Source organism: Lissotriton helveticus, chromosome 5_1 (assembly GCF_964261635.1).
Source record: "Lissotriton helveticus chromosome 5_1, aLisHel1.1, whole genome shotgun sequence".
NCBI lineage: Eukaryota > Metazoa > Chordata > Amphibia > Caudata > Salamandridae > Lissotriton > Lissotriton helveticus.
In genome coordinates, this window is record NC_136065.1 from 617,649,527 (window position 1) to 617,663,779 (window position 14,253).

General features: G+C 40.8%; 1 protein-coding gene across 2 annotated transcripts in view; it reads right to left on the reverse strand.

Annotated features, from left to right (window-relative positions):
* The window catches only part of ZBTB48 (zinc finger and BTB domain containing 48), a 177,201-nt gene that overhangs the window by 124,061 nt on the left and 38,887 nt on the right, over window positions 1–14,253 (reverse strand). For both annotated transcript variants that reach the window (XM_078642985.1, XM_078642986.1), the window contains exons 5-6: window positions 7,591–7,683; window positions 5,937–6,023 (exon numbers count right to left, since the gene is read on the reverse strand). In XM_078642985.1, the coding sequence (XP_078499111.1) occupies window positions 5,937–6,023; window positions 7,591–7,683 (180 nt within the window). The remainder of the gene's footprint in view (window positions 1–5,936; window positions 6,024–7,590; window positions 7,684–14,253) is intronic.

Consider the following 14,253-nt stretch of genomic DNA (forward strand, 5'->3'; position numbering starts at 1 on the left):
CTTTTTGCCTTCAAAAGAGGCACCAATTTGCAGGATAGGCTTATCCATGCATATGAGAACACCTCGCAAGATAACATCGTTGATAATATGCGGCAACTAGTTCCGCTAATTGGCCATCACAAATGCAACAATTGTGCAGCATGTGCCACCACCAAGACGGTGAAAACCTGTAAAATCAATAATGTGAATTTCACAGCTAAGAGTTTCTCCAACTGCAATACCACAAATGTGGTTTATTGTATTCAATGTCCCTGCCTACTGCACTAATTGGGTAAAACCATACAACCCATTAAAAAACGGATTTTGCAACACCAGTCGCGGATTCGTTGTAAGAAAGACAACGCTCCGTTGGTTGAACACTATCTTCAACTGGGCCACAAAGAAACGGATATGCTTTGGTGGGTTCTTGAAGTAATTCGGCCTAATATAAGACAGAATAACATTGACAGGATTCTCTCTTTGAGAGAAGGCAAACTCATCTGCCTTACTGACACAGTCAAAAGGGGTTTAAATTCTGCAACAGAATGGCATGCCCTGGCGTGCCTTCCTTAATCAATAGCCCCAATCTATCTGAGATTTACTGATGACTGATTTCACCTTCCCTACAGTTTGGTTCAAATTGTAAAGTGTAATACATGCTGTGATGTGTCTTTATTTTGTTATAACTGTATATATTATCCTTACAAATCTGTTTTTATTTTATATATATAGATTGCGGATGTTTTGCCAATAGACTACTCGTTTCAATATTCTTTTGATATTGATCAAGGTTCTCGATCGTATACTCTGACTTGAGCTTTCCTTTTTCATTATCATTTTCATATAAAAATAATAAAATGCTTATTGATGTACATATGCCATTTTGATCTCTCCAAGTTGGTTACCATACCCACCTACTCTTAGGCTTTAGTTTTAGCCCTTTTTCGTGCTTTAAATAGGACTAATTTTAACCACTCTAAGATGGCGACCAAATTTACTTATAGTTAGGCATGATGTGTAGTCCTATTTCGCGCTCCAAACAGCGCTATAAATATGGCCTCTATCAGCAACCAATACTTTTGCTCCAGTCTTGCTGCCCGTCAGATTTACTTCGACCCATGCAGATATACTAGGTAAGCTAGACTCAACTGACCCGTTCTACAATACTTTGAGACCCTTATATTTTGCAGCATGTGTGCTGATATTTGTTCTCGTCCTCTTTAGAGAATTCTAATCAACTGCCTGAAGAGACAAATGACCCTCTTTTGATTTTGGTGGTTTGGATGAGGTAATTACCTTTTCCTTTGTGTTATGCTTAATGTAAATATTTCATACGCAAATAATCTAGAATAGATATTTATAATTCTTGCAGATCAAATCACATTTTAAAATAATCCCTATGACGCTGGGAGACTTCTGCATCCATTGTCTGCATTTACCTGAAGTAGAGGTATGTCGACGAACTCTGTGCCTTAACGTTGCCTGAGAATTTTATCGGGCTTGCAGATTTATACATCCTGATTCCTATTTTTTATTGTTTTAGTCTGTCTGATTTCGACATTGACATTGATGCCCCGAGTCGCCTCATTTCAACACTTTGAGGCTTGGGTTCACAAATAATTAGGTACTTAATTTTCTATTTTTCATTGCATTTATTGCCTTTTTGGTCTGACCTTTAAGTAACAAGCCTTTTTACATCTAGGAACAGCCCTATAACAACGGATTATTTTAAAACTGTGTTCAAGCCCATCCATTAAAATCGCAACCTTATAATTGAGGTAATATTTCTTTTTTGTGTGTTTATTTCGAGTTGTTTGTAAAGCATCCGCATGAATCTGAATAATGTTGTTTAGTGGAGCAACATTTGATTAGCTGATTTTTGTGCTAAATTTTCCATAAGAATGTTCAGTCATATCAATGGATGATCAAATATGGGATAACTGGTCAAATTGTCCATCGACTGCTGACAAACTCAGTATAACCTATGACGAACAATTGCTCACCAACTATTACAGAATTATACTTAGTGTTTTGTGGCTTTTAGACTATATTATCAAATGTTTCCTTATGGGTTTTCTTTAGTCATAATAAGTATTCTGAGGTAACTCTTTGGAAGTGTAGAATAATGATCCTTCATGAATCGCTTATCCACATGGACAATTAACAGTAAAGTATATAAGATAACAACTGTTAACATCTGATCTTCTCGTGTATTATGAATATGTTGTGTTGTTGACATTAGGTATTTGTTTGTGTTTGTATTGGTTTATCACTTAGGTGTATTAATGCTGTCAAATTATAATGGATTTGTAACTGTAAATTTTTATGTTTCAGATTACATTTTGGTTATGTACAGTGCATAAGTCACATCAGTCCTGAGGATGGTCTCGGAAATTGTGTTTTAGGAGACCGAAACGTCGACTTTCTCATCTTATCCCCGCAGTGTCCAATTCACTTTGACTTGAGATAGGTGTTTTTAGGTTCTGCTGTGTTACCTATCAATTTATCTTTTTATGTACCTGCATTTCCTATTTGCTTTGTTGAATTGCCTTCATCTGTACACGAAATTATTTATCCTTTGATCTTTTGATAACATATATTTTTTATATACACCTTTGTGTTTTGTTGTTTATATGTTTATGTGTCATGGCCTTATACAGGCTATTTAAAAAAGTAGATATACTCCATCTTGATGTATTGATTACATGTTAGGATTATTGGTTTATCCTTCTAAATCAACTTTAATTAATAATCGGTACCTAAATAAAATCCCTTGAAGGCATCTATACCCCTCCATTTAATCACCCAAGCCCTCAAGGGTATTTCGGGTTGCTCACTTCTTTCTGATTATTGTTACTCAGGTAGCCTGTCACAGGCTGTCATGGCCATGGTGGCAAATAGCTGGGACTGCAACAGCTCGCGTGCGCAGGTTAGGGGCCACAACAGCCATTCTCTGAGGCAGCTCCACCCTTGTACCTGAGACTCGTCTCTAAAGTTGGCAAAGGGTGGCTGCTAACCATGTTCCTGCACAGCCTGCTGGATTAGTCTCTTCCACTTGGCTCCAAGGCTTTAGGACCAATCTGTGAGCCAGCCTGCCTCCTGCTCACTTCTGGAATCACATGGTAGGTTAGGGTTGGGGTTAGGTATGGCCCATCAATGTTATCGACCTCTGCCAGTTTCACACAGCTTCAGGTTGTGAAGTAGACCCCTATTCAATGCAGCAGCACCATGACAACCAGATAGAGTGGCAATCTGAGAGCCATCTCCCTCTTAATTACAGGTGGTGATGGGACCATAAGTCCGGATAAAAAAACCATCTGCTGTGTTGACCTGATAAACCATGCCCTCTACAAAGGTCATTATGAAAGCTCAGTTTCAGGGGCTGCACCGAATATCTAAAACAATGTGCATAATAGTGGTAGAGAGTGTTACTGTTTGGAAAAAATCCACTTTGATCTGGGTGGATCAGTAGTCAGAGATGGTGTAGTAATTGTTTTGACAGCACTTAACACAATATCTTATAATCTGTATCAAACACGGACAGGTTGATGTCATACATAGTCTTGAGGGTCATGTTGTGGTCTCAGGAGCGCCACAGATAAGGACATCTCCCAGTGTGGATGTTATGCCTACATTTTCATCTCATAAATTTCCACACATCATGGGCTGGAGTATGCACCAATGTGGCATAAAATTCGGCTGGAAGCCCATCCAAACCTTGCGTGTTGCCCTTTACTTGATCAACTATTGCTGGTCTAATCTCAAGAGGTATGAGAATGGTTCTTTGGAAAGGTGTAACTTTAGGTAGTATGAAGAACGCAGTACTCATCCAGGACATGACCTGAGGTATCTGTGAGGTTAGCATATACCTGAGAGCAGTATTCAGCAAAAATGGAAGTGAGCTCCAAGGGAATGCACCACATTGATACGATACTGACCAGCACTGTGATCTTTGAACTCAATTTTCGCTTACAATGCTAACAGCCTACCTGGCTTCTCACCCTCACTATGTTGATTTACTATATATTTTCAGTTGTCTAGTAACCATAATTATACTAAGAGACTAGCACATTTTTCATTGCATTGTGTCACACCCAACTGTGACTTCGGGTTGGCTCCAAGCAACTTTTTTCAGATCTATTCAATAGTCATCGAGTGAAGTGCATTTTCTGTTAAATACATTTTTGACAACATAGGAGGTTTTTAGGCAGAAGGCTATAATTGACAACGAAGGCTATAATTGACAACTTCAATGGATTCCCATTCTTTAACTACATTCCCCAACAACCTAGGGTCCGATGTAGGTCGGTCGGTAACGGGCGAAAATCGGTATTTTCGGCCGTTACCGACCGGTATTACAGAAATGAGATGTAGGGGCATGTGTAACTGATTCGGTAAAATTACCGATCGGTAAATTTACCGATCGGTATTTCTACCGAATCGGTAAATTAGAGTTGTAGGTGGGACTCTTCTGAGTCCCACAAGCCTTACAGAATCGGTAGTTTACCATCAAATCAATTTGATGGTAAAATACCGATTCCGGTGTGCATGCACATGTGCCATATGACAGGCAGACCTGCCCTTAGGGCAGGTATGCCTGCCACATGGCACCCGAGCCTCATTTGGGGGTGCCAGAGGGTGTCAAAGTGACACCCCCTGCACCCTTGTGTAATTCGGTATTTACCGATTCGGTAAATACCGAATCGGTAATGCCCATTCATTCCTATGGGCTTCAAAGCCCATAGGAATGAATGGGCATTACCGGTCGGTATTTACCGAATCGGTAAATACAGATTTTTACCGATTCGGTAAATGAAACATCTGGATGCTCCTACATGTCCCCCCTTCTTATTTACCGATTCTTAATTACCGAATCGGTAAAATTCGGTAATTAAGAATCGGTAAATAAGTCCTACCTACATCTGGCCCCTAGTGTTTTCTTTGAAGTAGTACAGTGGTGCTTCTCGTATGGACCCTCTGAAAGCTGCCTCTAACAATGCTGAGGCCTAATGAGCAATGCCCCCCCTTTTAAAGTCAAACCAGAGGATTATTATCTCAAAATGTTCTGCATAAATATTCAGTTTTGTTATGTTCCCACTCAGGCATGAGGTGCCCAAAAATAAGTCTAGCCTTGTGTGTAGTTTGTATATCGGTGCAAAGTAAGTGTACTCCATCTACTGCATAAGTCTACCAGCAAGAATCGGCTAGAACCTATGTATCCATTGAACGTTTAAAACCATATGCAATATTGAAACATGGTGTCTTCAGTAATGGTGGGAGGAGTCAATCTATATAGGTGTCTGCCTGTAATTCAAATCTTCTCCCTCTAGCTTATGTATAAGGTGCAGTATGTGTGCAGCAAGCTGTTCCAAAGCAATCAGTTTGGGAGGTGTTGTGCACATAAAGAGTGATGACTGATTATATGCACCAAGTCACACATTTTTTTTTTTTTCTGCCAATCAACTATGATGTGTCTCAATTCTGCACCTCAAATATGATAACTCTTTTTTCTTGTTCACAGAGAACCTGCCATCCCGATTCCTGCTTGTGCAAGTTAATAACGGGGTATGCTGCTGTTAGGAAAAGTGTACTGATATCTAGCACATTTTTTGGGGTGCAAAACTGTAATCCATACAAGTAGATGCACAAGAACATGTCAGAATATTGCATATTTGTGTAATTCAGAGTTGAGGATAACTATACATGGTATGTCCAATGAAAGCAACCTCATTGTGATGCTGGTAAAAAGTTACATCAAGTAAATCAGTTCAAAGTTAGTGGGAGCTTTAGGAAAACATTTGGTATAATGCAACAAACACTGGCTTTACATACGATAAAAACTAGGGAAGTGGAAATATGCAGATCCTCTTCTAGCACACGCCTGCATTGCAAAGTGAAAAACATTACTCGCACAGTCCATCTCTAGGAAAAAGAAACACAATAGCTCAGATTCTTACCGCATGTGGCTTAGGAGCGCCATGCATCTTTATCATGTGGCTCTGGTGGTCCTTCTTCTTCATGAACTGCTGAGAACAGTTGGAACACTGAAAAGAGAGAGACCACTCCAGTTAGAGGATGATACACGCTGCACCTGTAAACTCTATTAACATACACCATCCTACTGCGATGAACATTCTACCTAGGTCAACAACATTTGGGCTTGCGCATGACTACTGGAATACCCAAGACCACAGATTCTAGTGGACATAAACGTTAATTGTGCCCTCTTCCTGATGGAAAGGGCACAATTAACTTTACATAGGGCACCACACCCATGACCCAATTTTGCCGTATCCCAACCCCCTGCAATGAAATGCTATAGATGGGAGAAGAGTAGTGCGCCAAATGCTTTGATGGGTTACAGATTGCAGATATGAACCTTCTTGTCCGATTGCAACCTGCAATTACAAACCAACTACCTAAATGTATGCTCTTGTATGATGGTCTTAAAATATTGAAAATGAGCTCACGATTAGCTGCCCAAATAATGAAGTTAACTCATTATACCATCGTACAAGTAGTATCATAATTAATAAGTGCCTCTCTGTCATTTCCCGGAGTCTGGTTAAAGCCGATAGAAATCCACAAAATAAACATTCTGTTTTTGAAATTGTTAATTTGCAACACAGACATTGTCATTTTTGCTTGCACACAACCTGCCTTTGACGTATGTCACAAAATGTTCGAGTGGAACTACAGTTGTTTTAGAAGTCGAGACCCCGCACCTGTGAGGGGCTGAATTAAAAAGTCCTGTGAATGTCAAAGTTGAAAAGAAGTGTGAACGTGCTTTAGTCTAGGAAGCTTCACATATCCAATGCTACTGTGATCCTTAACCCCACTCAGCTAAAGAACTTCCACCAGGGATAAACAATATTGTTTCTCAAGTGGGGACCCATGCCAGAATTTGAGGATATCTATGTGATAAACAATGTACATACTAAGGAACTAGAATGAAATAATTAACAGCCAGCAATCATCCAGAAAATATGCACAAAGACTGATCCCCTGCAGTTACTTAGTGTTACGGGGAATGTGGGAGTGCTACCTCATGGGAGGTAGCACTAAACAAATGATTTGAAAAAACTAGCTGTAATGAGAAAAAGATTCCGGATGGTCTTTCCAGCTACTATCTTGCCACACTCCATGAACGTTTAACATGATCAAAGCAAAAAAACCTGTTGAGCTTATGCACATTTTTGTTAAAGATGGGTCTTCTGCTGAAAAAGTGTTTTTCAAGTGATGGACATTATCCAGAGCTATTAGGTTTATTTATTGGACTTTTTCTCATTGATATACTATAGATTGATGCTTAGGATAGAGTAACAGCAGGTGAAATCCCTCCAGAAAGGAACCAGTCAGAGAACAGGAAAAGTGAACACCGGCAAAGATCTGGGATTCATATAGTATTGTACTGAAGGAGGTGAGTAGCAATATACTTCTACAATGACTTCTTTAAATACCACCACTGGTTTCCTTTTATCCGCCGTCTCAGTTTTAAGGATATTGATTAAAAAAATCTAGATAAAAAGGAAATTTCAATATGTCTTCTCATTTTTCCATCCTTCAAACTCCCTTTCTGCCTTGCAATAGTGGTCAAATTGGAGTACTCACTTTATAAGGCATCTCTCCTGTGTGTGATACCACATGAATCTGTAATTCTGATCGCCTCTTAAATGTGTCCTGGCATATAGTGCAAGTAAACGCCTGAAAAAAACAGTGGAAAGGTTTTAGAAAAGTGACCTCCGGGTATGTATATTCACTTCCAAAAAGACACTCCCCCACTACTACCACTCAAGAACAACCCCAGTCAGCAATTGTTCAGCAGTATGGTAGAATTAATTCACAATTTTCACACTCCCCTAATATGGTCATTCAACAGACTTTAGACTCCATCCGATAAGAGAGGGAAAACTGCACGGACATAATGGAGGACAGAAAAGTCCTTGTACAAGGGAATTGTGAGTGATGGCGGTGGGAATGGGAAAGAAGTGGACAGCAGAAGGACGGAGGACACGGACGAGAACGGAGAACACAGGAGAAAGACCGACAGATTGAAGTGCTTGAATGATCCACAGTGCTACAGGTATAAAGAACAAAGAGATAAGAGGCACTCGGAAAGCAACAGAAAGTACATGGATGGGATCCAAATGTGCACAGAGGTCTGACTAGTACAAGTTAGGTGAATGTTTCAAACCTCGCCCTTATCTATGGAGCAACAGGTCAGATAAATCTCAAGCTGCAACAGTTACTGACCTTAATTACACATGACCCCACCATACCTGCAAGATCCACCACCCCCTCAGAGAGCCAATGTTGGTCACCGTGCCCCACTGCCTCAAGTTCACCACAAGTTAAAGTGTGTGTGTGTTGTTTTTTTCTCTCTGTGACAGAGTGAGATCCAGAGCCGGGTTCAAAACTCAGTGCCTCAGCATGCACACCTTCTTTTGGAAGAAACGGACTACTGTCACCTTTCCATGCTGTAGAAGGCCAACAATGGACTCTCCCCTCTCCCCTGCATCCCTGCTCACGCTGGTGACAACGACCATGGCTGGAGCAGTCTACAAGGAAATAACAAAAGGGCAGACCGGCCCAAGACTGGTTACAGAACTGAACTCCTGGAGTACACAAACACGGTCTGCAACCTGAGTGTAAAGATAGGACAGAGACTTCTGAGGAAAATGAAATTTTGCCTGACCAAGATGTCCCCTACGTATACCCTATGTTACATGAGTATGTGCATGTCACCCATGCATATTTCCTTGTAGTGGCCTGAATCACTAGGCCTCTGCATTCATGTCCTGCATTATAATGCCAGTCATCAAGTTTCCCAAACATTCAGTTAGCATGAAAGCCCATGTATTTTGCATTGTGCACTTTTAAATAAATATCGTACTGAACCCCTTTTGTGGTTCAGTCTGAATCACCAGTCCCTGAATTAGTGTTTTCATAACTCCTGACACACTGAAGGCTGCAGTTACGTATCTCTGACCTCGCATGCTTCTAGCCCAGCCGAGCGAAGGGTTGCCAAGACAGTATTATGAATAACAGTTATCTGCATGCCCGGTTAACAAGAATAAACAGAACCCGTCAGCGAAGATAGGGCCTAGCCTCTCTGTCTCCATTAAAATGAATCACAGTGCTTGCATCTCCAGAAAGCTCACAGCCCCGTGTAATGAACGAAGAAATATATGCCCTTTATGATTCTTAGTGATGCATTACCCTTTGCTTCAGATAATACATCCCGGACTCAAGATATCAGATAGTACCAGATGTGCTGGTCGCCTTGACACTAAAGATCTCTCTACTAGACTGAAAGTCAGCTCTCCTCCCAGTTGCACGTCAATTGCACGTCATGACAAGTTGCACACAAGTAGGGCAAAGTTCCAGCTGGTCATGCAAACTCCTCCTCTGTGTACCACCCACCTATGACACCTACCTATCACCTACCTATGACTCATAAAGTGTACACCCACATGTACGCCCACATGCTCTTATCTGTTTCTTTCTCTGCTCTGCGTTCCTTCCTACGCCCTATGTACAAGACAAAATGTATATATGTTGTTCATTGTTATTAAATGTTAGAAGACCCTTCCTGAACCTCAGTGGTGATGGAACAGATTCTCCCTTAACTCGAGTTATTGGAATAAAGCCCTTTTAACTTGGACACCACGGACTCTCTGCCTCTCATTTGATACATGCTAATTGTTAATGCCTAGAAATTATGCCAGGGTAATTATTTTATTTACCACATTAATTTGGCGCCCGACCAGGACTATCCCTTTCCCCACGCGCCGGCGACGTAGGTCCAGCTTTTGCCCCCTTCTACAGCCGTGACGGACTCCGAAGTGCACGCAGCGGGATTTCCTGCTTACTCCCTCAGGCCCACGGAGGAGACGGACTGCGACCAGGCGTCCACACGAGGCGGTGAGGATCGCGGATCATCCCAACCAGAGCCCAACCCGTGAGAGAGCAAGGTCCGAGGTCTCCAGAGGTCCACCTGTTCCAAGGCGCATGCGTAGAAGTTCGAGGCCTTCAAGTTTCAAGTCCTGCTTCCCGGTGAGTACCACTATGGGGAATGCATCAAGTTTCAAGACGGGTCCACTGTAAAAGGTGGAAACGGTCAAGACGGGTCCACTGTAAAAGGTGGAAACGGTCAAGACGGGTCCACTGTAAAAGGTGGAAACGGTCAAGACGGGTTCACGTTATTCGTGAAAACGGTAGAGACGTGCCTCATTTACATGAGCGCGGTCAAGACGGGCCCATGGTAAACGTGGGCACGGTCAAGACGTGTCTAATTTTTGAGACCGGTATGGTTGTACTGTATTCCAGTGCATATAGTTTTTCAAGTACATGTTTAGTTCTCTGTATTAGTTTAGATCATGTTTGTTTTAATGTTATGATGTTTTAGTACAGGGATGTGGAATTCCTATAGCCCGACGCCCAGGACATATTGTTTGGGGTCAAGGGCAACAAGTTTTAATGTGTATTTTGTCCTTGGGACAAGTAGTCCCAACCCCCTGCAGCACAAACCCTTTGCCTGCCAGTTTCCAGTACCACATTAAGGATCAGGTAAGGGGACTGCCTGTAGTTAAGTTAATATTTGTGTGCATGTGTTAATGCTGTTCAAACTTGTATTTATGGTTCATTATTTGAAAGCCTTTATTATTAGGGTGAGCGCGCTAAGTAAATGTACGTTCTGACTGCACTACTGACAGTGGTTCCAGTATGAAAATGTGTTCACACAGTTTCAAAGTTTAGCAACATGATGCTCACAGAATGCGCTCTGATTAGATGCAAATATTTGCAGAAGCTTCAAAGCAAGATTAATGTTTCTTTGCTTTCAATATGAAATGCTCCTAATAAATGAAAGTAGGGAAAAAAACATTTTGCTAAACTATTGTAAAATTTCAGGTACAATTTCTTTGCAGCATCATTTCATAAAATGTGTTGATGCATGCTAGTATTTCCCAAAAATATTAATATTGGAAAATTTGTGTAACCAGTTTCAATAAGATTATGGGAAACAAAAATAAACAAGCCTTGGCAAAGCCAGTAGGGCTGACATTTGTGGTCAGCTCTTTAGTTTGGCAATGCGTGACTTGTTTTGGCATGGCTTTTGTAAAACCTTATTGATTTGAGAGCTGCCGGGCCCTCACCAAAATTGTTTTTGATCTAAAAAAAGCACACACGGCCACATTAGTTACTGGCACTGAACAAAACTACTTTGTGTACCGATATGCTCCTTGTGAAAGAGCAGAATGCTGTCACTCACAGTGAAGCCAGCCGATTCTGAGAGAGAGAGAATTTTAAAAAACACAAAAGGTCATAGTTAACGCCAGACCAAATTAGGGGCCCAACTATTAAAGAAAGTCTCAAAAGTGCACCTTTGGTATATGGCTTTCCTGAATTCACAAGAAGTTACATTAGTAGGGCAAGAAATTGTACTTTTACAAAATATTTGTGAACTGCATTTCAGCATGAGCAAATATGCATGTGTAGATTTGCTCATGTGAAAACCTGGTTGTTTGAAAGTTCATTTTCCCTCCAACTACTTTTTTGCCAACTCTGAAATAAGGTTTACGTCTGCCACACTCAGGAGTAAATTTCCAACATTTCTCAGTATGGGAAAAATTAGAGAAAATGTGTTGAAAACCCTTAAAACATGCAAGTTAGTAGGTTTGCACAGACTCAAAAGGGCATTCCAACCCTGGAACTACTGCTTACCACCATCATCAGTCCTAGTATGTAGATCTCCGGAAACGTGGCAACATAGAATGATTACTAGTATTTAAACACTACTATAGTATATGCCCTGGTATAATCAGAGAGGCTATACAAGAGCTCTTATATATGCGATTGCTGCCATAATTTGTGGCAGCACTACATGGCACCAAAGGGACAAGTGGATTTTGTTGCAGGACAAGTAGATTTATGAAGCAAACTGCCCCACGGACAAGTAGATATTTTAATAAATTCCACACCCCTGTTTAGTATGAATGATTGTTGATTGTTTCAGTCTATTTTTGTGTATTATATTTCCATTGTGTTGGTTTCAACATGCCACTGTTTTCGAAATTGCTTCAGATAGGGACCAGAAAAGGTATACTAGAAGAGTCAGTTAACATCCCGCATAGAGACACACCTGGTCATTATATGTATAATAAGCATGGATTAGACGCCATCTTGTTCTTAGACTTATGGGTAGACTATACAAAGGACCTGGAGGAAAAGTATAGATGGCCAATCTCGGGAACATGGGATTCAGAATGCATTATGAGAGTAGAGGAAGCGCTATGGCAAAAGGAAGTCAAGACCCTCTCAGAAAGATGCCATTGAATTGTGGCGCAAAGAGTCACATAGGAGAATAGAGAAAGAATTGAATAAAGCAGATAGAACTAGACTAGCAGGGGAAAAAGCCAAAGAGTGGAGTTCCTTGTAAATAGCTCCTTGTAAATATGGTTTATGAAGAGCATGTCATTATTATAACTTGTTGAGTTTCTTGTGAATATGGCTTGTGAATAGCGCCATGTGGTTATGGTTTGTGCAGAGCCTGTTATCATTACGTTAGGCAGGAGAGAGCTGGATCTCTTTCAAGTGCTTGGAGAAAACGTTTTGAAGATGTCCGTACGTGTTATGTGATTACGTGGAGAGATGAGTTCATGACTTTCCCATGTACTGCAGTCATTGGGGAATGATTGTGCTTCAGCTGCCAAAGAGTTAATATCTTGTATTAAGAAGGCAGTATTTGTTTTAACATGCTGTTTAACAAGGTGTTGAGGGATTTTGGCGTTTTTTGGTGTTTGCGGGGGGGCGTGTTTTTGAGCAGAAATTCGTACCCGTTCCAGTGGAGGGATTTGGTTGCTTTTTGGTAAGAATTTAGGGAATCGCTTGGACTACTGTGATGCCAAATTTGAAAAGGATCTGAGCTGTGGAAGTGGTGGAAAAGGCATGTGCGGAGGTGCGATTTGCCATGTTATCCAATGGGCGTATTTCTGAAAAGTGAGAAATTATTTTGGGGGTGTTCCAGGTGCGCTAGGGGCCCGGGGGTTGGATCAGCGGTAGGCTGAGGTGTGCTGAATTTTGGGGATTTTTGGCTTGGGCGGAAGGGTGTGTTTGGCTAATGTGTATTTTTGGAAAATGGAGCGGTTTTGATTTGTGCGTGCTTTTAGGCCGCGATTTCGTGGTGTGCTAAATAGTTCTTAACTGAGTCTGCGGGATCGGCTGAAACTTGGGAGTGTCTAGTTTTGCGGCAAAGTAGTTTGAAGGAATTTGGTGGAGGGGAAGGTGTCTTTTTGGCGTAGTTTGGAAGTGCGTTTTGGCACGATTTCATGGCTGTGTAGCTCACATGCATGGTTATGTGAGCTGACACTAAAAATCAGTGAGTATTTAGTTGATTGATGGTTTGATTTTTTAACTTTTTCATTGGTTGCTGGGTCTGCCTATGTGCTTTGTCAGCTTGCTGACTGAAATGGTACCATTTTGCATGGAGAGTAAAGAAGAGTTCATTCTTGGAACACTTGATTTAATGTGTTTGACTCAAAGGTCGGTAAGTTGTAAATAAATCAGTCGGATTGAGATAAGGGTTTGCACAGAGGGTGCTTTAATGTTTTCACGGTTGAGAAGAAAATGTAAAACAGACCCATCATAGAATGTGCTTTTAATTAGTGTAATGCAACAGAGTGTTTTTTTAAATAGAAATGTGTTCTACAAAATATACATTATTTTTCCCAATGCAAGCTGCCCTTTAGAATAGCGTGTGACAGTTAAACCTCAATTAGAAAACATGGTTCTTTGAAAAATTATGAATCTGGCCCTTTTAATAGGTAGAATAGGCGAGCTTGCACACTTAATTATGAAAAACCCTGATTCTATATTTTAATTATGAAACTCTTGGTTCTGCAATGCAAAATTATGGGGTTTTCTCATGTTATTTTCAAGAAGTAAGATGTGATGTGTTTCCATGTCATGATTGTTCTATTTCCTTTTTTTTTCCTTTGCAGCTAGTATCAATATTTTATGATATAATTATTTTAAAATGCTAGCATGTGTCTAAGTTACGAAATAGAAAATATGTCCTTATGAATTACTGATTTTAGGATGCTTTTTATCACGTTTTAAATTTGCTTCAGTTAAGTTAGAGAATGTTGGTTAAGCTCCCTGGCCTGGGTACAGATAGGTTTTGAATTACAGAAAGTGTTTTTCGACCTTGAAGTGGCTCAGGCTGAACCATAGTTCAGCCAGGCCCCGTAGGGGCCTGGTTCCAGGGAAGGATAT